The following is a 23936-nucleotide window of genomic DNA, read 5'->3' as shown; positions in this document are numbered from 1 at the left end:
ATTCTTTAGTACAATGCCTCGCCTTAGCCATTCTGGATCCACCCTCCACCAACGACTGGACTGGCAGGTAGCCGACTACCTGGCCTTGAGTGTGGATGTAGACACTGAGCAGCGATGATGAACCCTTGGACTACTGGGTGCGCAGGCTTGACCTGGGGCCAGAGCTGTCCCAATTTGCCATCCAACTTCTGTCTTGAACTGCCTCAAGCGTCCTGTCAGAAAGGACCTTCAGCGCAGCTGGAGGCATTGTCACTGAGAAGAGAAGTCGCCTAAGTCACAAAAGTGTTCAGTACCTCACCTTTATCAAAATGCATGAGGCATGGATCCCGGAGGGCTACTGCCCGCCCGAAGACTAAGTCAGTCCCCACACACAACATCTCTGCCTGCAGGCCGCTTGCCTTCTCTGCCACCACCAACAGGGTCCAGGACTCCAGGCGGATTCCTGAATTTTTAAGGCCACTGCTAGCAGTGGCCACTATACTAATTTTTCTGGTGCGTGTACATGCCTGCCTAATTTTTCTGGCTACACTGCAGCTGCAACAACAAAACAAAAGGCATGTACATGTGCCCATTTCCCTTCGTGATCATTACCTTACCGCGGTAAAGGGGCTTGCGTATCACAATGAAGCAGCGACCGCCGGCTATATGAGTGTCTCGGGGGGGGGGGAGGGGCACACCAAAGATAATAAGGTTGTTGCTTCATTGTGGACAGACCAAATTTGATCAGCTGGAAAGTCACTGTTCTATCATTGAGCTACCACAGCCCGGCGACCATATGGGCTTGAACACCGCCATGGCCTGCACTCTCGCCATGGTGCGCACCAGTCCAGCATGGCAGTCACTACGCAAACAGCTGCTTGCAGTGCGTTACACAGTGAGTTTGGTGTGTCAGTGTGAAGCAGTACTCTAATTACACTCCCTGATTGATGTATACACATGCAAGGTGTTTGAAAGCACTTTAGTCCTACAATTTAGCATTCAATGTGATTTCTGCCCTTAAAAAGCTGCTTTGCGTCAAATCCGGATTTTTCCCCGGGACTTTTGGCATCTATCCCACTCATCCATGCCCCCCTCCAGGTGTTAGACCCCTTGAAACATCTTTTCCATCACTTTTGTGGCCAGCATAATTTTTTCTAGTTTTCAAAGTTCGCCTCCCCATTGAAGTTTATGGCGGTTTGCGAACGTTTGCAAGTTCGCGGAGGTTCGCAAACCTAAAATCGCAGGTTCGGGCCATCTCTAGGGGCTCTTTCTGCCCACAAAACAGATGGAAGGTTGTTTAAAAAGGCCCTAACACCTGCACAGTGGCATGCCAGAGGGGGATTCATGGCAAAAGTTCCATGAAATATTATGTAGCTTATGCAGAGTCATGTTTTAGGCTACTTTCACATTAGGACGTTGAGGTTTGATGTGACGGTAAAGTCGCACCACAAAGTAACAATGTAACGCAGCCAAAAATTCGCAACGCAGCATTACAACCTCATACAGCATGTACAGTAGAAAATACAGGCAATGAAGAGTATGTCGACAAGTGTTACTGAGCATGTGCAAACAGCAGTTTCATTTAACGTGCAGCATTAGACACCAACGCAACGTCTGCACTGTGAACAGGCCATTGATTTTTCATTGCTGTGAGTTATTCTGTGTTACATGTTTTAACGTGCGGCTTTAACATGGCACTTTGAAAGAACCCTTAATCTCTAAAGGGCAGAAATCACAGTACGTTCCTAAATTTGTGGACTAAAGCACTACAAACAGCCCTTTTGAGAGCTAGCACATCGGTCATCTGTGTTTTTTTTTGTGTGTGTGACACTCCACAACACACGGACACACAGAGCTGTGTGCACACTACTGCTCTTGCCTCATTAAGTTGCAGGCACAGAACCAATGCATTATTATTTTACTGTATTCTGATAGTACTATTGTATATGTCTGTGTGAGACACTCCACAGCCCACTGACACCCAGAGCTGTGCGTAATGTGATTTCTGCCCATTAGAGTTTAAAACCTGACTTTGTGTCAATTCCATAATTTTTGGTGAGACTTTTGGTATTGATCCCCCTCTGGCATGCCCCTATCCAGGTGTTAGACCCCTTGAAATAAAATTTCAATTACTATTGTGGCCAAAAACAGTATTTGTAAGTTTTAAAATTCGCCTGCCCATTAAAGTCTATGGCGGTTCACCAGATTCGTCAGTCCCCGAACATTTTGTGGATGTTCGTGAACAGAAGATTTTATGTCCGAGACATCTCTACCTGCCGCCTGCACTGATGTCTGCATGGATTTTCACTACTTTGTACCTGCCGGCTTCACCAACCTTTGCCTGGATTTTGACTACTCTTTTCCTGCCGCCTGCACCGCCACCGACGTCTGCCTGAATTTTGACTACTCTTTTCCTGCCGACTGCACCGACGTCTGCCTGGATTTTGACAACTCTCTGCCTGTCGCCTGCACCGAGGTACTGGTCCAAGCCCTATCCCATACAGCCATATCAATCCTTGCCATGTACTGATGAGGGCCAAAACCCCGAAACAGGCTGTCTACATGTGGGGTTGATGTGGCTGTGTAATATTTAAAGCTGTAGGCTTGCTATACACCAGCGGTTCTGGATGCTTGACTAGCTTACAGAGGCAGAAAGAGATAATTTGCATATTCCGTAGTGGTGCTGTCTGGACTCGCTGATATAGGATTCAGGTACACTCTGTATGCAAATGCGGCCGACTAGCTAACACTTTCAAAGAGTGACCTAACCACACACACACTGACTCTTTGTAAGTAGATTTTGCATACAATGGGCTTGATTCACAAAAGAGTGCTAACTGTTAGCACGGCCATTTTCGCGCAAATTTTCGCATTGCAATTTTCATGCAAAACAATAATGTTTTCATGCGCAAATGCAAATTTTTCACGTTCGCGTGCAAAAATGTTATCGTTTCGCGCGAAAATTCGCAAACGCGTGCAATACGAAAATTTGCGCCAAAACGGCCGTGCTAACAGTTAGCACTCTTTTGTGAATCAAGCCCAATGTGAGACCTGAATATTTACCAGCAATCTTCTGCGAAACAGGTAACAAGGCACAGATAGTATATGAGTACAACTGGTAATAGTCACCTGAATATTAATGGCAACAGCAATCCAGAAGATAGCAGGAGATGTTGATAACTCAGAAGTCCAGAAGCAGGTTCCAGGGCAGGATGAGATAAAGTCCAGAACACAGGTGTACTATATAAATGTCACGGTACAGAAGGGCTAGGCAGAAATGAAGGTCAGGCAATCCAATGGTCAGGGCAGGCAGCAAACAGGCAAAGTCCAGTAACAAGCAATAGATCAGTTCAGGCAGCAAAAAGGCAGAATCCAATAACAGGCAGTTGGTCAGGGCAGGCAGCAAACAGGCAGAGTCCAATAACAAGCAGTAAGTCAAAGTCCAGAAAAGCAATCCACAAGTTTTCAAAGAGCACCCAGCAGAATCATACGCTAACACGGGCAAAGTCAAAGTGCACTCAGTAACCTTAAATATATCAGGCAACCAATCAGTGGCCGGCCACATGCACACAACAGCCAACCACACGCAGGCATTAATCTAGTTTTAATATCAGCTGGGAGAGAGATCAGCTGACATGGGTGGCAATACATGTTAACTGCTAACCAATAGTAACCAGCAAAACACCCTGACAGTGTCTCAGCTATAGCACAGTGGCACGATGTGGGAGACCAGGGTTCAATCCCAGGCAGGGTCGCCATTCACATATTATTATTTATTACATAAACCCCTGCCTAATTGTCATCTTACTCTACCTCTGTCTCCGCCTCAGACCATACTGCGGACGAGAGGAGCGATCCCTTACAGGTGCATTGTGGGCAGGGCCGCCATCAGAAACTTTGGGGCCCCTCACACGTCATCAGGCCTGGCCCCCCCTGGCCCACGCCCTGATTGATGTGCCCGCCCACTAGCCACCCCACCCCCATGTCCGTGCGCGAAGTGTGCTGCTGACACAGTATAGGTTATCCAGGTACAGGTGCCCCCAGTATAGGTAGCAAGCTCTAGGCACCCCAGTATAAGTAGCCAAGTATAGGTGGTGCCCCAGTATAGGTAGCCAGGTATAGGTGGTTCCCCAGTATAGGTAGCTAGGTATAGGTGGTTCGAGTGCCAGTATGGAAAGTTCGCTGTAGCGGGCTCACTCATCTGCTCCCCACGTTCAAGTGCTGATGTCACTCTTCTCTCAGTGCTGGAACACGGTGTGCTGGTTAGTGAGCCACAGACCCGCAGCCAGCACATGTGGCCCTTCCAGCTCTTTAGGGGGGGGCCAGGGCCCCCACAAGCCCTGGGCCCCTCACTGCAGTGTCAGTTGTCCCCCCCTGATGGCTGCCCTGATTGTGGGTAACCACAAATGTTCACTTATAGCTGAATTACTGCAAGTTTCCTTCTGTTTTAAAGAGACTCTGAAGCCAGTATAAATTCTTCTTTTTAACTTGTATTGCTGTCAAGGACCCTCAGCCCTGCTAAACCGCCACTAACCCGTGGCAAAATGAGGGGTCTATACCCCCCAAATCCCCCTGCAAAATCCATAACTTTCTTGGTCGTGGATTTTGCTGCTCATGGAGGCAGAGCTATGAGCTGCAGCTCTACCTCCATGCGCGACAATCTGCCGGCGGATCTCCGCCTTTCCCCCACCCCTCTCTGTGAAGGCAGATTGAGAGGGGCAGGGAGAGGGGGCAATCAGCCGGGTTTGACGCGCTGAGAGGCAGAGCTACAGCTATTAGCTCAGCCTCATTCAGGAAGCACTTCCCAGACAAAGGAGAGGGGATTTGGGGGTATAAACCCCTCATTTTGATGCGGGATAGTGGCGGTTTAGCAGGGCTGAGGGTCCTTAACAGCAATACAAGGTAAAAAGAAGAATTTATACTGGCTTCAGAGTCCCTTTAAGAAGGCAAATTTTACAGAGCATTGCTTATTAGTAGGAGGGCTTTTTGGTCCCTTTTTTCCCTTATACATTCCTAGTGGTTTGGGTCACCCTGAGCTACTTGGTTACTCTGATATATCATATAGGAGAAACACACAGTGATATTTGAGAAGTGAAATTAAGTTTATTGGATTTACAGAAAGTACGCAATAATTGTTTAAATAAAATTAGTCAGGTGCATACATTTGGGCATTGTTGTCATTTTATTGATTCCAAAACCTTTAGAACTAATTATTGGAACTCAATTTGGCTAGGTAAGCTCAGTGACCCCTGACCTACATACACAGGTGAACCCAATTATAAGAGAGTATTTAAGTGGGTCAATTGTAAGTTTCCCTCCTCTTTTAATTTTCTCTGAAAAGTAGCAACATGGGGGTCTCAAAACAACTCTCAAATGACCTGAAGACAGAGGCGCCACGCTAGTACTGACCACTACTTGGTTGCTCCTGCTTTTATGTGTTTTGCCTGAGGAAGCGGGCTTGTGTCCCGTGAAACGCGTTGCAGACCAATTGTTTTTCTTTTTGGGAGTTTAAAATTGATTAAAATTGATATCCTTTTACCATACATAGTGGCCTTTGGTTTTTGTAGGGTAGGCAAATCCACCATTGCCGCCCACATTTTAATTGGTTTTAATTGGCATCATTTTTATTCTATTGGCGCCTCTGTTTCCTTCATTACATGAAGACAAAGATTGTTCACTATCATGGTTTAGGAGAAGGATACAGAAAGCTGTCTCAGAGATTTCAGCTGTCTCTTTCCACAGTTAGGAACATATTGAGGAAATGGAAGACCACAGGCTCAGTTCAAGTTAAGGCTCAAAGTGTCAGACCAAGTAAAATCTTGGATAAACGGAAGTGACGAATGGTGAGAACAGTTACAGTTAACCCACAGGCAAGCACCAAAGACCTACAACATCACCTTGCTGCAGATGGAGTCACTGTGTATCGTTCAACCATTCGGCACACTTTACACAAAGAGATGCTGTCTGCGAGAGTGATGCAGAGGAAGCCTTTTCTCTGCCCACATCACAAACCGAGCCGCTTGAGGTATGCTAAAGTACATTTGGACAAGCCAGCTTAATTTTGGAAAAAGGTGCTGTGGACTGATGAAACTAAAATTGAGTTATTTGGGAATAACAAGGGGCGTTATGCATGGAGGAAAAACACAGCATTCCAAGAAAGACACCTGCTACCTACAGTAAAATATGGTGGTGGTTCCATCATGCTGTGGGGCTGTTCTGCCAGTGCAGGGCCTGGGAATTAGAGATGGGCCGAACCTCCGATTTTAGGTTCGCGAACTTCCGCGAAAGGTTCGATTCGCGAAAAAGTTCGCGAACCGCAATAGACTTCAATGGGGAGGCGAACTTTCAAAGTTTTAAAAAATTCTATCAACTGGAAAAATGATAGAAAACATGTTTCAAAAGCTCTAATACCTGGAGCCCCACCTAATTAAATGAAATACACATCACTGCTGGAGGACCCACCCACCCTCCTCCAAGCAAGGTCCTTTATACCATTTGCCTACCTACACTAATTAGTTATGGGACAGCTGCTACACACTCTGCTAGGGAAATTTTAATTGGCCTCCTCCCTCCTACCGGAGGGAGGAGGGTCTCTTCTGCCAGGGAATTATACTATTTTAAAAACCAGTATACATCATACCATAGCTGGGAATACATACATGAGTATACATCATACCATAGCTGGGGATACATACATGAGTATACATCATACCATAGCTGGGAATCAAACCCAGATCTCACTGTGTGGTGGGCACGTCACCCTAAGCACTGTACCACTACAGAAGTAATTGAAGCTAGCCTAAAATTTAACATTTATGCTCAATGCAATAGAACCATTAGGTTGCTTAAAGGAGAACTGTAGTGAGAGGTATATGGAGGCTGCCATATTGATTTCCTTTTAAGCTATACCAGTTGCCTGGCAGCCCTGCTGATCTATTTGGCTGCAGTAATAATAATAATCCAAACATTTGTATAGTGCTTTTCTCCTGTCGGACTCAAAGCGCTCAAGAGCTGAAAGCCACAGGGACGCGCTCAAGAGGCCTCCCTGCAGTGTTAGGGAGTCTTGCCTTGAACTCCTTACTGAATAGGTACTTGACCTAGCCAGGATTCAAACCCTGGTCTCCCATGTCAAAGGCAGAGCCCTTAACCAGTACACTATCCAGCCACTGTAGTGTGAATCACACCAGAAACAAGCATGCAGCTAATCTTGTCAGATCTTACAAAAATGTCAAACACCAGATCTGCTGCATGCTTGTTCAGGGTCTAGGGCTAAAAGTATTGGAGGCAGAGGATCTGCAGGATAGCCAGGTAACTGGTATTGCTTAAAAGGAAATCAATATGGTAGCCTCCATATACCTTTCACTACAGTTCTCCTTTAAAGGGAACCTTAACTGAGAATGATATGGATGTTTCCTGTAAACAATACCAGTTGCCTGGCAGTCCAGCTGATCTTTGTGACTGCAATAGTGGCTGAATCACACCCTGAAACAAGCATGCAGCTAATCCAGTCTGACTTCAGTCAGAGCACCTGATCTGCATGCTTGTTCAGGGGCTGTGGCTAAAAGTATTAGAGACACAGGATCAGCAGGCGATTCAGGCAACTGGTATTATTTTAAAAGGAAAAATCCATATCCTTCTCCGTTTAGGTTCCCTTTAAGGATTTGTAGCATAAAAGCCAACTCACATTGGCTGGGATTTGAACCTGGGTCTCACTGTATGGTGGACAAGCACACTAACCACTATACCAACTGAAGCTGGCCTGAAATTGCTGGCCTGAAATTGCTGGCCTAAAATTTACTATTTATGCTCAATACAAGAGAAAAAGTAGACAAGACAAATAACATTTATATCACACTTTTCTCCTGGCGGACTCAAAGGCCCAGAGCTGCAGCCACTAGGGCATGCTCTATAGGCAGTAGCAGTGTTAGGAATACTTGCCTAAGGTCTCCTACTGAATAGGTGCTGGCTTACTGAACAGACAGAGCTGAAATTTGAACTCTGGTCTCCTTTGTCAGAGGCAGCGTCCTTATCCATTACACCATGCAGCCACTGCTTACAGATATTTAGCCAGACATGGCCTTCTCTTTTGTGTTATTTGTCTTGTCTACTTTTTCTCTTGTATTGAGCATAAATAGTAAATTTTAGGCCAGCAATTTCAGGCCAGCTTCAGTTGGTATAGTGGTTAGTGTGCTTGTCCACCATACAGTGAGACCCAGGTTCAAATCCCAGCCAATGTGAGTTGGCTTTTATGCTACAAATCCTTAAAGGGAACCTAAACGGAGAAGGATATGGATTTTTCCTTTTAAAATAATACCAGTTGCCTGAATCGCCTGCTGATCCTGTGTCTCTAATACTTTTAGCCACAGCCCCTGAACAAGCATGCAGATCAGGTGCTCTGACTGAAGTCAGACTGGATTAGCTGCATGCTTGTTTCAGGGTGTGATTCAGCCACTATTGCAGTCACAAAGATCAGCTGGACTGCCAGGCAACTGGTATTGTTTACAGGAAACATCCATATCATTCTCAGTTAAGGTTCCCTTTAAAGGAGAACTGTAGTGAAAGGTATATGGAGGCTACCATATTGATTTCCTTTTAAGCAATACCAGTTACCTGGCTATCCTGCAGATCCTCTGCCTCCAATACTTTTAGCCCTAGACCCTGAACAAGCATGCAGCAGATCTGGTGTTTGACATTTTTGTAAGATCTGACAAGATTAGCTGCATGCTTGTTTCTGGTGTGATTCACACTACAGTGGCTGGATAGTGTACTGGTTAAGGGCTCTGCCTTTGACATGGGAGACCAGGGTTTGAATCCTGGCTAGGTCAAGTACCTATTCAGTAAGGAGTTCAAGGCAAGACTCCCTAACACTGCAGGGTGGCCTCTTGAGCGCGTCCCTGTGGCTTGCAGCTCTTGAGCGCTTTGAGTCCGACAGGAGAAAAGCACTATACAAATGTTTGGATTATTATTATTACTGCAGCCAAATAGATCAGTAGGGCTGCCAGGCAACTGGTATAGCTTAAAAGGAAATCAATATAGCAGCCTCCATATACCTCTCACTACAGTTCTCCTTTAAGCAACCTAATGGTTCTATTGCATTGAGCATAAATGTTAAATTTTAGGCTAGCTTCACTTACTTCTGTAGTGGTACAGTGCTTAGGGTGACGTGCCCACCACACAGTGAGATCTGGGTTTGATTCCCAGCTATGGTATGATGTATACTCATGTATGTATTCCCAGCTATGGTATGATGTATACTCATGTATGTATTCCCAGCTATGGTGTGATGTACCAGCTATGGTATGATGTATACTGGTTTTTAAAATAGTATAATTCCCTGGCAGAAGAGACCCTCCTCCCTCCGGTAGGAGGGAGGAGGCCAATTAAAATCTCCCTAGCAGAGTGTGTAGCAGCTGTCCCATAATTAATTAGTGTAGGCAGACAACTGAGTCAAATGGTATAAAGGACCTAGCTTGAAGGGAGGGTGGGCGGGTTCTTAAGCAGTGTGTTTGACAATAACATGTCTGCTGACAGTGAAATGTAGGGTAAAAATTTTGCTCAATACAGCATTATGGGGCGAATCGAACTTCCGCAAAAGTTCGCCTGATGCAGGCGAACGCGAACCCCCAAAGTTCGCCTGGAACCGTTCGCAGGCGAACCGTTCGGCCCATCTCTACTGGGAATCTTGTCAAAGTTGAGGGACGCGTGGATTCCACTCAGTATCAGCAGATTCTGGAGACCAATGTCCAGGAATTGGTGACAAAGCTAAAGCTGCGCCGGGGCTGGATCTTTCAACAAGACAACACCCTAAACACTGCTCAAAATCCACTAAGACATTCATGCAGAGGAACAAGTACAACGTTCTGGAATGGCCATTTCAGTCCCAAGACCTGAATTCTAGTTTGGAGGACGCTCTGCTGCTCTGTCGCTCGCTCTCTGCTGCTGCTGGGAACAGTGCTGCTGTCTGTGCAAACTTGCGTATATTGGCTGGAAGGTAACAAGTCCCATTGGTCAAAGCAAGACATCTGGAGTGGAACTGAGCCCAGCGGAGTGCCAGAGAGGTGGAGGGGTGGCCAACATCCCTGATGCACAGACAAGCCCATATAGGCCAGAGGATCTGTTAAGTCGGGCATATGAGGGGGGAAACCCTAACTGTGATGAACTATTGATCCCAGCAGTTGAGGACTTTTGTCTGAGCGCTCTTCATATAACCACTACAATTAAAGAAGCTATCTCACAATAGTAGAGCAGCGCTCCACCATATTAGAACTGGTAACTATCTAATGGTGTTAAAGTCCACTGTTTAAAATTTTGAGAACTGTATTTGCACGTGAGCGCTTGAGTACTTTGTTTGTTTTTAGTCACCAGACCTGAATATAATTGAAAATCTGTGGTGTTAGTTAAAGAGAGATCTCCATGCTCAGAAGCCATCAAACCTGAATGAACTAGAGATGTTTTGTAAAGAGGAATGGTCCAAAATACCTTCAACCAGAATCCAGACTCTCAATGGAACCTACAATAAGCGTTTAGAGGCTGTAATTTCTGCAAAAGGAGGAGCTACTAAATATTGATTTCATTTCTTTTTTCAAATTTATGCACCTGCCTAATTTTATTTAAACAATTATTGCGCACTTTCTATAAATCCAATAAACTTCATTATACTTCTCAAATATCACTGTGTGTGTGTCTCCTATATGATATATTTGACATTTTTTATCGTAACAACCAACGATTTATACAGGAAAATCATGACGATTAACAAGGTTGCCCAAACTTACGCATCCCACTATAGGAAGATACAGAAAGCCCCTGAACTATCCTCCACTTCTATAAGGGTTACAACAGCTCCCAGCAAGCCTACCCCTTCAAAGAAGTACCACAGTTCCCAGCATGCTTCTCCCCTCCATAGAAGCACCGCATTTCCCAGCATGCTCCTTCTCTCCATAGAGACACCACAGTTCTCGGCATGCACCTCCTCTTCCACAGAGGCACCACAGTTCACATATAGTATTGGGTTGTCCCCCAGGGCCTCAGAGATGGCTGCTGGGCCCCCAGCGCCTTTTCAGTGGAGCGCAGTCACCTGTCCGGCCGGCTTGCACATCTCTGTGCATCATCCTTGGGCGGGGGCAGGCTGCGAAGATGAAGACGCAAAAAACAAGCAGAGGAACACACCAACTGCTCAGGTGTCTTTGTGCTCCACTGAGTATACTCAAAAGCTCCAGGGGACCACCATTCACATTGGGGGGATCAGGGGGCTTGCCAGCTGGCTCTGTGGCCCTGAGGGAAAACAATACTATATGAAGGAGGAGGGGCATGCTGGGATCTGTGGTGCCTCCACGGAAGAGGAAGAGCATGCCTGAAGCTGTGGTGCCTCTATGGAGGAGAGGAGCACGCTGGCAGCTGTAGTACCTGTATGGGGAGGGGGAGACTTGCTGGGAGCTGTGGTACCTCTATAAAAGGGGTTTCTTGCTGGGAGCAGTTGTACCTCTATTAAAGGGAGGGATGGGGTTGTTGGGAGCCATGGTACCTCTAAAAAGGAGGGGGGAGGGCTTGCTGGGAGTAATGGTACATTAAAGAAGGAAGGGGACAAATGGGCCAACTAATGGGGTGGGGGAGAGGGGTGTCAGGACTCAGGAGCAGAATGGGTACTCACAAGCATGCAGGCCAAGGTCACAGGCAAGCAGATACACAGGCACATCAGATCCTCCAGCTAGTGAAGGCTGCAAGGACAGTCCTGCTTCTGAACTTTTGTCCCATTTAGCTGAGCACTCTCCCTTTCCACCGTGGTTTGCTGTCTGGTCTCAGAGGTCTCGGAGGGGATGGGAGGGGAAAAGGAACAAACAATTGCCGTGTGACCATCTCTCCAAGAATTTCTCCCAGGCCACCCTGGGCCGGATTTAGGCTGCCTCCTGTCATGTTACAGTGCTGGCTTGAATTTACAGGTGGAGAGTGCAGCCAGTGGCCGAAATGCATCATAGCGAAGTCGGACAGCAGGTGTTTTGATACTGAGTTTGCACCTCCAGTTCTCCACAAGCATTAATACCCCTCAGCCTCCCTAAATGAGGGTCATTTATCTGGCGCCCTAGGCCACGGCTTATGCGGCCTTGCCAGAAATCCGGCCCTAATGACAGCAGAAAAGTTTGTGGCTAAAGTTTGTTTGGACTAAAGTAGGCATTTTGACTATCATCAAGAAGCGTAAACAGCTAATGCAAGATGATTCTTTAATTTGCTGGGTCCATTGAAAAAGAAAAATGGCATGCTGCAGAAAAGTGTTCACTTTTTCATGACTGTGCACTGACTTTCAAGATTGACTACACAATGAGGGCCTTTCTAACTAGGGCGATTAGCGGGTGATTCCTGCTAATCGTAAAAGCGCTAGCACTCTTTAAAGCGCTATTGCAACAGAAACCTAAAGGCAGTGATCTCACTGCCGCAATTGCCACCAATCGCAGGCGTTTCACGATTAACAGCATTTTGCCGCGATTCTGGAGCGATCGTGGTACAGTCCTTATAAAAGCGCTGATCGCAGTCGTCGGGAATCGCAGGAGTGTACAGTGAGTTTTACCGCGCTGCTCACGGTAAGATCGCCTGCGCAAAACGGTAGTGCTTAGGTTTTCCAATTTCAAGTGTGAATGGGCCCTGAATGTTTTGAAGGACATAGAGGTTTTCCCATTAACCCATTTCACCAGATCTTGGCCAATCTGACAATTTTTTTGTCTCCAAACTTTTAGAGTTTGAAAGGGTGGAAACTTTTAAATGATTCTGAGGCAATAGCAGCAGCTGAGTAGTATTTTAGAGACAAGACATAAACATTTTTTGAAAAACATGAGAAACAATGTTTAAACTGTGTTGAACTTGGAGAATGACAGGTTAAATCTTTTCAAGACACCCTTCCCCCCCCCCCCACACACACACACAATCCCCCCCACCCCAATATTATCTGAAAAATTCTATGTAATTAATATCTTGTACTTGTGTCAACATCTTACACAGCAATGTACAATTAATTTATAGGGGTGTAGATTACAAACCTGAAACAAACAATCATAAAAAGATGACATAATAAAGGAAGAAAAACCTGCATTATGAGCTTTACAAGTCAATTACAATATTAAAGAGACTCTAAAGCCGCCTTAAAATCAAGTTTTTATTTTAAAAAGCTCTTAAGAATGTTTGCCCTAACTAAAACGCTGCATCCCCGCGGGTGAAAACTAAATTAATCACCCCAAACTCGCTGGGGCACACTGCGGGACTCCTTCCGTTAGAGGCAGAGCTTTTGGCTGCAGCTCTGCCTCTACACGTGTCCATCTGCGGTGGATCTCTGCCTCTCCCCGCCCCTCTCAGTCTTCTTTCACTGAGATGGGCGGGGCAGAGGTGGAGATTCGCGCGGATTGACGCGCATGGAGACAGAGCTGCAGCTTAAAGCTCTGCCTCCTTAGGGCAGCAAAATCCACAACCAAGAAAGTCATGTTTTTTTGCACAGGGGATTTGGGGTGATTAATGTAGTTTTCAGCCGTGGGGATGCAGCGTTTTAGCTAAGGCAAACATAAGAGGTTTTTAAAATAAAAAAATGATTTTAAGAAGGCTTCAGAGTCTCTTTAACCGCTTGCCGCCCGCGTCACGCCAGTAGGTGTGGCCGCGGCGGCAGCCCCAGGACCAGCTAACGCCAATTGGCGGAAAGTCCTGGGGCAGCAGTTTACGGGAGATCGCGCGCAGTGTGCGCCCGCATCTCCCGCTTGGTGGGCGGAGCTGAGCTCTGCCTTCAGTCTCCGAGCGGCAAGCGCCGCTCGGGAGACTGTTACACGGCGAAACCGCCGTGTATTTACATGTGCAGCGCTGCGATCAGCAGCAGCGCTGCACTGGGGACAGCCGTGTGACACGGCTGTCCCCATGGGGTACAAGAGAGCGATCGGCTCTCATAGGCAGAAGCCTATGACAGCCGATCGCCGTGATTGGCTGGCTGGGGGGAGGGAGGGGATTTAGAATAAAAAAAAAAAAAAAGAAAAAGGCAAAAAATATTAAAAAACAAACAAACAAATATTTATAAAAAAATAAATAAACACAGGGGGGGCGATCAGACCTCACCAACAGAGAGCTCTGTTGGTGGGGAGAAAAGGGGGGGGAGATCACTTGTGTGCAGAGATATACGGCCCTGCAGCTTGGCCTTAAAGCTGCAGTGGCCAATTATGGTAAAATTAGGCTGGTCACTAGGGGGGTTTACCACCATGGTCCTCAAGAGGTTAAGTATGCTTAGTGTTTTAAATTGAGCAGAAAAGTAAACTGGACCTTCTGTCTACAGGTACAGCACATTATTTTGGATAGGGCTGTCTACTGTCCTCTTCTCACTCTGTGTCAGCTGTAAGGAATGAGCTTTACAATACATTTGGTCTTGGTCTTTTACAGAACATTGAGAAGTATTTTTGCTGATATGGTATTGTGTGGTGGAGTTTATAAAGCAGCAAGTACTGATGATAATGATAAGGAATCCCTACCATTAATAATTATATTGTATATGTCTTTTTTTGCTACAGATTTCCCATTATTACCTGGTCTCCAGGCCATCCATGTACTCCTTCTTCTTCTTTCGACTCTCTTGTGCTGACTGCTTATTGCGGATTTTGCGCCGTATTTTTTTAAGTACACGCTCTTCATACTGTTGAATTATGTGAAATCATGTATTATATATTGTGAGGAAGAACAAATTCCTTTTGTAAATACAATTCCTTTAAAAATATACTAAAAGCTCCTGGATTTGTAAAAGTAGCACTCTTGTTTTAGAAGTGTTCATTATTCCCCTTCTGAAAGCCAGTAAGGATCTCAAGGTTTCTGGGGCTAGTGATCTGATTTGGTTCTTTTAGGGCAATTAGATCCTGGCAGACTAATAGCTTTTGGGTTTGAAGAAAACATTATTTTCTATTAAAGGATACCCGAGGTGACATGTGACATGGTGAGATAGACATGTATATGTACAGTGTATAGCACACAAATAACTATGCTGTGTTCCATTTTCTTTCTCTGCCTGAAAGAGTTAAACATCAAGCCCCATATGCAATTTTCTCTTTCTCCTGAGTTTTCTCCTAGGTGATATTTTTATAACGTGTCATAAAATGTCTTTTAAGCCACCAGCAAGCAAGACAATACTCAAAATACATTTGATAGGACTTTTTCACCAACTTTTGGGTATTTTTTCAATTGTAAAGTGTTGAAAAGTTAGTTTAAAGAAAAGATAAAAATTACCTCCTAGGAGATAACTCAAGTTAAAAATGTAATTGCATATGGGCCCAAGTATGTAAGTGGCCCAGAGCCCATATGCAATTCAGTTTTTCACCTGAGTTTTCTCCTAGGTGACATTTTCAAACTTTTCAATAAAGTGCATTTAAACTACCAGCAAGCAAACTTGGCTGGATGGATGGTGTAATGGTTAAGGGCTCTGCCTCTGACGCAGGAGACCAGGGTTTGATCTCGGCTCTGCCTGTTCAGTAAGCCAGCACCTATTCAGTAGGAGACCTTAGGCAAGTCTCCCTAACACTGCTACTGCCTATAGAGCGCGCCCTAGTGGCTGCAGCTCTGGCGCTTTGAGTCCGCCAGGAGAAAAGCGCAATATAAATGTTATTATTTGTCCGTATATACTCGCAAGCAAGCCGAATTTTTGACCCCCAAAAAGTGGGCCAAAAGTTGGGGGGTCGGCTTGCTAGCGAGTCAGGTTGATCCGCGATAGCCAAACGCCTACCACCACTCCCCCCCCCCCCCCCGCAGCCGGCGCTATTAGCTTACCCGGCGGCTTCCACTATTCCCCTCTCCGTCTCCTGCTCGCCCCGTGTAAATAATTCACAGCAGCACGCCCCACGGCAGCTGCTGTGTGATGAGGGAGGAAGCCATAGAGAGAGCGGCTTCCTGTAGCGGCGATGTATATCGCCGTTACTATGGGAACCGCTCTCTCTACGGCTTCCTCCCTCATCACACAGCAGCTCCCGTGGGGCGAGCTGCTGTGAATTATTTACATGGGGCGAGCAGAAGACGGAGAGGGGAATAGAGGAAGCTGCCGGGTAAGGTAATAGCGGCGGCCGTGGGGGTGGGGGGGCACTATCTACCCATACTAGGGCGATATACTGATCACTACCTACCTATACTGAGCACTATACTACCGTGTTTCCCCTAAAGTAAGACATTCCCTGAGAATAAGCCCTAGCAGGAAATCCTAGCATGCTTGAAATATAAGACATCCCCCGAATATAAGCCCTACCTGGCAACAGCCTACATGACACCAGCAAGTCCCGCTCAATACAAAGCCTGGATACAGGAGAGCAACTGTATAATGTGAGTTCTACAGTCCTGTATATGTGTCAGGAAATTTGTTTTTGTTGGAGCCAGCCCTCCTGATCTGGCGTGATACGCATCAGCAGCACTCGGGACACACAGTTTATCCTATCATAGCTCTGGGGAGACTGACAGTGTTCTCTGCCTGCAAGAAATAGACTCTGCAAACCACAAGCTCTGTGGATGTTGCTTGTGTTTCGGCATGGCATGCAGTATATACATTTTGTACAGGAAAACTACCAGCGTTTCCTCCCAAAATAAGACATCCTCTAAAAATAAGCCCTAGCACATCTTTTGGAGCAAAAAATAATATAAGACAATGTCTTTTTTTAAGGGAAACACGGTAGCTATACTAGGCCCTATACTAGCTATACTGGGGCACTATACTAGCTATACTGGGCACTTTACTAACTATACTGCGCACGATACTAGCTATACTGAGCACTATACTAGCTATACTGGGCACTTTACTAGCTATACTGGGCACTTTACTAGCTATACTGGGCACTTTACTAGCTGTACTGGGCACTATACTAGCTATACTGAGGCACTAGTACCTACCCATACTGGGCACTATACTAGCTATACTGGGACACACTGGGGGGATCACGTGGCCAGCATTTCCTACCCCCGGCTTATATAAGGGGCAATCATTTTTTCCTGTTTTTTCCCGGTAAAAGTTGGGGGATCGGCTTATATGCAGGTCGGCTTGCTTGCGAGTATATACGGTACTCAAAATAGTTTTTATAGTACTTTTTCACCTGCTTTTTGGTACTTTTTCAATTGCAAAGTGCTGAACAATTATTTTAAATCAAAGATAAAAAATTATCTCCTACGAGGAAACTCAGGAAAAAAAAAAGTGAATTGCATATGGCCCCAGGGTCCATATGCAATTCACTTTTACTCCTGAGTTTTCTCCTAGGTTATATTTGCAAACCTCATCAATAAAATGCTTTATAAAAAAAAATTGCAACCTAGAAAATACTCAAAATAATATTTATAGTACTTTTTCACCTATTTTTTTGGTACTTTTTTAATTGCAAAGTGCTGAAAAGTTATTTTAAACAGAAGATGAATAATGATCTCCTAGGAGAAAACTCAGGAGAAAAAGTGAATTGCATATGGGCCCAGGTATCTAAGTGGCAGTTCCAGTCAGGACTGGGTCAGAATACGATGTGACCCTCACTGATAAGAAATTACAACTATAACTAACACTTTACTAGCAGAAAATGGCTTCTGGGAGCAGGAAAGAGATAAAAAGGTTTAAAAGTGCATAGATTTTAGCTCTGGCATACTTCAATCTTTTAATTTTAATTTTTCTATCTTTTCATTCATTTTTGTGCCATATGCTGTGTAAGATGGAATTCACTGTCACTATTTATTTTATTTGCTTTCAGGTGCTGGCTTTAAATGCCACAATTCTCTTATGGCCCATACTCACGGGCAGCAAAAGTTGCCTGTTGCCAGCACACGTGAGCGTGTGGGCGACAGGCCGGCGACAGCTCCTCGCCAGGTCCCTCCGCGTACACACGCGGAAGAGGGACCAGCGGCGCGACGGAAGCTGTCGCTGACGTTCCTCCTCCCCCCGCCGGAAGCTCCGCATTCTCAATGGAGGTTGCTGTCGCTAGTCCGCGTACTCACGCGGACTAGCGACAGTTGCGGCGGAGGTGCGGTCGCGACTGTCGCTAGGCGATTGAAACTTTCAATCGCCTGGCGACATCAGCGGCGGGCGACAGTTCGGGGTGCGCGCTCGTGCGACGGCCCATACTCACGGGCGACCTGTTGCCGCAACACGCGCACGCCGCGTGTTGCAGCGACAATTGTAGCCCGTGAGTATGGGCCATTAAGCTTAGAATTAATGGTGCATGTAACCAGGCCAGTTACCATTTGAATTCGGAATTTACGATGTCTCCCCATCACCAGAGTCTGCTTTATGTAATGTTGAGGATTCTATTGATCTTATCAATTTAGATAGGATGCCTGGGAAAGCCTCCTCAGTAACAGTTAAGGCATCTAATTACATTAATGTTTGCTAAAGAATGTTTCTCCTCTGTATGTCAGTGTATATAAGTTGTGTTTTTCAGTTTTGGTCAGGAACCAGTCCGACGAAGGCTTTTTATAAGTCGAAAGCTCACTGTTTATCCATCTCTATGTTAGCCAATAAATGATATCATCCTGATTCAAAACTTCTTGCTTTTACTCATGGCTAACACGGTACAACACTTTACTGCATACTTCAATGAATGTGTCATTGAGCAAACACAATAAACACTTAAAAATTAGATTTAAATATAAAATAAAACTGTGGAATTTCTTAAAAAGTCATTTTTAGGAGACGGAGCATAGATACAAATGTTTAGTTCATTAGTTTATTTTAGCCTTGGGAGTCCTTTAAGGCTTTGTTCACACGGACGTGCCGGCCATGGCGGCTGGCGTTAAGTGCTGCCCATTCAAGTAAAGCGGCAGCACCAGTAGTGTAATTTCACACCGTTTACCATTGATTGCTCAAACGCCATAATTTTATCCCTATTTTTCCTGTTTAAGCTGACCCTGGAAGCAACAGGTTGCATCCAGGTTCATTTACTACACGCCTCCATGTCCCCCAAAATAATGATTGCCACTAAAAGCCATCGAAAGCCAGCAAATGCACGCATGCAGAAAAGCATTTGGACGAGATGCTGGGAGGCTGATTTAGATGCCATCTGTACCAAGCCTAAAAACTTCAATTGTCTGGATGGCATGCTGATCTTATGCCATCAATAGTTTCTTAATCAAACATGCTGTCACTATAATCTGAAAAATCTGATACTTGTTCTAGGTTAGAGGCATTAGCATTAGGGGTGCTCACTGCATTCCGCGGAATTCCTTTTTCCGCAATTCCGGTCGGAAATTGGCAATTCTGTTCCATCGTATCGGAACGGGATTGCTATGGCGCTAAGCGGAAATTCCGGAATTGCTATGCGGAATTCCGTCAGAATGCGGATTTTTTCAGCCAATCAGAAGGAAGACCCTAGACAGAAGTTTCTAGGTGAAAACAGGATTTCTGCATGAAAATCGGAATTTCTGCACCAATTAGAGTCTTAAGAAAAACCAACCAATCCTACGTTAGCAACCAGCTCCCTAGCTACCTATCAGCAGCTATCCCACCCATTTTGTATATAAGAGAGCTGTGCAGTCACAAAGCTTGCAGGTTTCAGTCTGGTGTTGGAGAGAGAGGAGAGACAGACCCATATTAGTTGTTTTAACATAAAAAAAAGTCTTTTAAAAGACTGTATAGAAACTAAAAGTCTTTTTAAAGATTTATTTTCTTTGTTTCACCCCATTATTTTCTGATCTGTTCTGTTGCTCATACCCCTTCCCCGATAAAGTTTGTGGCCCCAAAATAATGGAGCGAGAGCATCATCAATTTCCTGCCACTCCTAAAAGGAAATGGAGTGATGGTGGTGTTGGTGGATCACGTCAAGTACGTGATCAGGTTGAGGGTGGCAGCAGCAGCAGGAATCGTTCCCCCCTGGTCAGAGATGTCTTCCCTGTGTTCACACGCAGGAAAATTTTGACAGAGCAGGAGGCGAAGAGCAGAGGCGTAGCTAGGGCTTTCAGCGCCCGGGGACAAATACTATTAATGCGCCCCCTAAGGTGAAGGCTGTGGCGCACGCAGCGCCAAAAAAGGGGCGTGGCCACGTGAAATGTGGGTGTGGTTATGGGTGGAGCCAAATGTACAGGAAGTTAGCAGGTTCACGCTCACCCACCCTCCCTCAGTATGTACCTTCCAGCATGTTCCAAGACAAATTCAGCAATCATGAGCCCCCCCCCATCAAGACAAATTCAGCAATCATGAGGCCCCCAACATGACCAACTCAGCAATCTTGAGGCCCCCTACAAGACAAATTTAGCAATCATGAGGCCCCCAACAAGACAAATTCAACAATCATTAGGCCCCCAACAAGACAAATTCAGTGATCTTGATGCCCCCAACAAATCATGAGGCCCCCAACAAGTCAAATTCAGTAACCTTGAGGCCCCCAACAAGACAAATTCAGCAGTCATGGGGTACATAAATAGACAGCATTTCACATAAATAGGCAGAATGCCCCCTTAATATGGTAGACACCTCTCACCTGGCAGCAGTTCCCCAAAATACTCTCAATCTGACAGCAGTGGTTCCCCAAAAATAGGTAGCCCCAGGTCTATAGGTGTCCCCAGAATAGGTGGCCAGCAGTATAGATGTCCCCAGAATAGGTGGCCAGCGGTATAGATGTCCCCAGAACAGGTAGCCAGGGGTAGAGATGTCCACAGAACAGGTAGCCAGGGGTATATGTGCCCAGTATATGTAGCCAGGTGTATATGTGCCCAGTATATGTAGCCAGGGGTATATGTGCCCAGTATGTGTAGTCAGGGTTATATGTGCCCAGTATATGTAGCCAGGGGTATAATATGTGCCCAGTATATATAGTCAGGGGTATATGTGCCCAGTATATATAGCCAGGGGTATATGTGCCCAGTATATATAGCCAGGGGTATATATGCCCAGTATATGTAGCCAGGGGTATATATGCCCAGCATATGTAGCCAGGGGTATATGTGCCCAGTATATGTAGCCAGGTGTATATGTGCCCAGTATATGTAGGCAGGGGTATATGTCCCAGTATATGTAGGCAGAGGTATATGTCCCAGTATATGTAGGCAGGGATATATGTCCCAGTATATGTAGGCATGTGTATATGTCCCAGTATATGTAGGCAGGGGTATATGTCCCAGTATATGTAGGGAGGGGTATGTGTCCCAGTATATGTAGGCAGGGGTATATGTCCCAGTATATGTAGACAGGTGTATATGTGGCCAGTATATGTAGTCAGTGGGTATATGTCCCAGTATATGTAGGCAGGTGTATATGTGCCCAGTATATGTAGTCAGGGGTATATGTGGCCAGTATATGTAGGCAGGTGTATATGTCCCAGTATATGTAGGCAGGGGTATATGTCCCCAGATTAGGTAGCCAGGTGTCCACCCAGCAGGAGGGGAGAAGCGCAGTGGAGGGAGAGCTATGGGGACAGTGGGGAAGGGCGGACGTCTCCCCCCCCCCTTCCCTCACCTTAGGGGGCTCTCCCTCCCTCGCTGTCCCCTCCACAACTAATGTCCGGGTGGCTGGCAGCACCTGCGTCTCGTCGCAGCGCGGGCTGGATTTGCCACAGAGCAGTGGCTGCAGGACCCGAACTTCCGGCGCTGGAGCGAGACGGAGGTAAGTCCCGCCCGCTGCACCAGCCACCCGGACATTAGTTGTGGAGGGGAGAGTGAGGGAGGGAGAGCACTAAGGTGAGGAAAGGGGGGGGAGATGGCCCCCCTTCTCCACCGCTGCTCACAGCTCTCCCTCTTCTCTGCGCTTCTCCCCTCCCAAAAAAAAAAAACCTGCAGCTCAGCTGGGCGCCCTTGGGGACCTAGCGCCCGGGGGCACGTGTCCTACCCCGACCCCCCCTAGCTACGCCCCTGGCGAAGAGAGTTGTGGATTATTTAGATCAGGAACCATTTACCTAGTCTGAGAAACTTGAAGCTAGTTGCAGCAGCATCGGCCGCCAAGTTCCTCATGACGAGAACCCGACTGCAGCTGCTTCTCTTAACGAGGTTGCTTACTCCCAGTACTCCCCTCCAGAAGTAAACCACACCTATGTCAATGAGACAGATGTGCAGAAGGATTGGGATGAGGCATTGGAGGAGACCATGGAACCAAGGTCCCAAGAAGTGGTGGGTTCTGTGGTGACAGAAATGGCCCCTGTGTTTTCTTCATCCAGTGTCACCATTCAACATCACCACCAGTCAACTACAGAGGTGTTTGGTGGCCAGGTGCAGGGTCCAGAAGAGTCACTTATTGAACTGGATGATATTTTGGATGATGAGGCGGCTGATCAGACGTGGTCACCATCTGGTGGGTTAGGCACTAGCAGGCGTGAGCAGCTTGGAGAAACAGAGCAGACAACCGTGGACTACAAGGTTGAAGACGTGGGCCAAGCAAGGTAAGTTCTAGCACCTCGATGCTTAGTATTGGACTGGTGGCGGGTACTGACAGACGGGAAAGCACTTGCAGGCTGCTGGCCAACCGGCCAGCAGCCTGCAAGTGCTTTCCCGTCTGTCAGTACCCGCCACCAGTCCAATACTAAGCATCGAGGTGCTAGAACTTACCTTGCTTGGCCCACGTCTTCAACCTTGTAGTCCCGTAGTTTTTACGGACTTTTGATGGGTTGAAGGACGCTGTGGCCTCAACGCGAAAAGTGTCAGCCCACATCCGTCGCTCCGCAACTGCCGCCACGGCCTTGAAACTGCTGCAGCGCCGCCATAGCCTGCCGCAGAACAGGCTTATTTCCAATTGTCCGATGCGGTGGAACTCCACCCTCCACATGCTGGAGAGGTTGTGGGAGCAGCGCATGGCGGTCAGGCTATACCTGTCTCAGACATCTTCCACCAGAACAGGGCCACTGGAATGCATCACTGGGGACCAGTGGCAGCTGATTGGACAGGTGTGTAAAGTGTTGGAGCCATTTGAGCAGGCAACAAAAGTGGTCTGTGAGGAGCACTGCAGCATAACAGAGGTGCTCCCTCTTGTCTTCATGCTGGACAAGGCTCTTGAAAACAGTGGTCAGTAAGTGGGGGAGTGAGTGAGCATGCTCCAGTCCGGGATGAGGAGGCAGAGCTTGTGGAAGCGGAAGAGCCCATTGTCCGGGGGTGGGAAGAACATTCAGATGATGTGGAGCTGGAGCATGACGACAGTTCTGACAGCCTCTAGGTCCCATGGCCTACGACAACTCCTGTTGCTGCAATACAAAACATTTTTTATGACTGACGTGGAACCACCTCTAGGTCCCATGGCCTACGACAACTCCTGCTGCTCCAAAAAAAAAAACAAAAAAAAAATGACCGGTGGAACAGCCACTAGGTCCTATGGCCTACGATGTTTAAAAAGAGAGGTTTCAAATGAGATTACTGAAATTGTACCGCCGGAATGTAACGTTACAGAATTTTGTTCTGACGAAATTCCGGATTTCCGCGGAATCGGAAATTGCACTTTCCGATCATCCCCAAGGGATGATCAGAAAGTGTTCCACCGGTCATTTTTTTTTTTTGGAGCAGCAGGAGTTGTTGTAGGCCATGGGACCTAGAGGTGGTTCCACGGCAGTCATAAAAATTTTTTGCTTGCAGCTGCAGGAGTTGTCGTAGGCCAATTATTGTAGTAATATTATTATTGTATTGTATCATTATCTTATGAATCAGTGAGAGAGGCCTTGTAATTGTCACTGATCCATGACTCGTTCATTTTTATGAATGTTAGTATGTCCACATTGTCTGTGGACAGACAAGTCCTTTGGTCGGTGACCACCCCACCCGCAGCACTAAATACTCGCTCAGAAAGAACAGTGGCGGCAGGGCATGCAAGAACCTCCAGTGCATACTGAGCGAGTTCAGGCCAGGTATACAGTTGTTTTGTCCAATACTCCATGGGGTCATTATTACTCTCCATATTGTCTGGAGCACTGGCCGACCCCAAGTAATCATTCGCCATATGGGCCAGCCGCTGGTGGTGACCACTTTGTCCGCTGGTGGTGCTGCTGCTAGAAGGAGTATCTGGCATTGGCTGATAAAATTCCTTCAGCATA

General features: G+C 46.5%; 1 protein-coding gene across 4 annotated transcripts in view; it reads right to left on the bottom strand.

Annotated features, from left to right (window-relative positions):
• The window catches only part of LOC137509743 (cyclic AMP-responsive element-binding protein 3-like protein 3), a 638953-nt gene that overhangs the window by 375125 nt on the left and 239892 nt on the right, over positions 1–23936 (bottom strand). For all 4 annotated transcript variants that reach the window (XM_068233855.1, XM_068233853.1, XM_068233852.1 and 1 more), the window contains one exon: positions 14523–14629. In XM_068233855.1, coding sequence (XP_068089956.1) covers positions 14523–14629 — 107 coding nt within the window. The remainder of the gene's footprint in view (positions 1–14522; positions 14630–23936) is intronic.

Source organism: Hyperolius riggenbachi, chromosome 1, assembly GCF_040937935.1.
Source record: "Hyperolius riggenbachi isolate aHypRig1 chromosome 1, aHypRig1.pri, whole genome shotgun sequence".
NCBI classification, from domain to species: domain Eukaryota; kingdom Metazoa; phylum Chordata; class Amphibia; order Anura; family Hyperoliidae; genus Hyperolius; species Hyperolius riggenbachi.
Note: the sequence above shows the minus strand (reverse complement) of the source record. Positions and strands in the feature narration are given on the sequence as shown.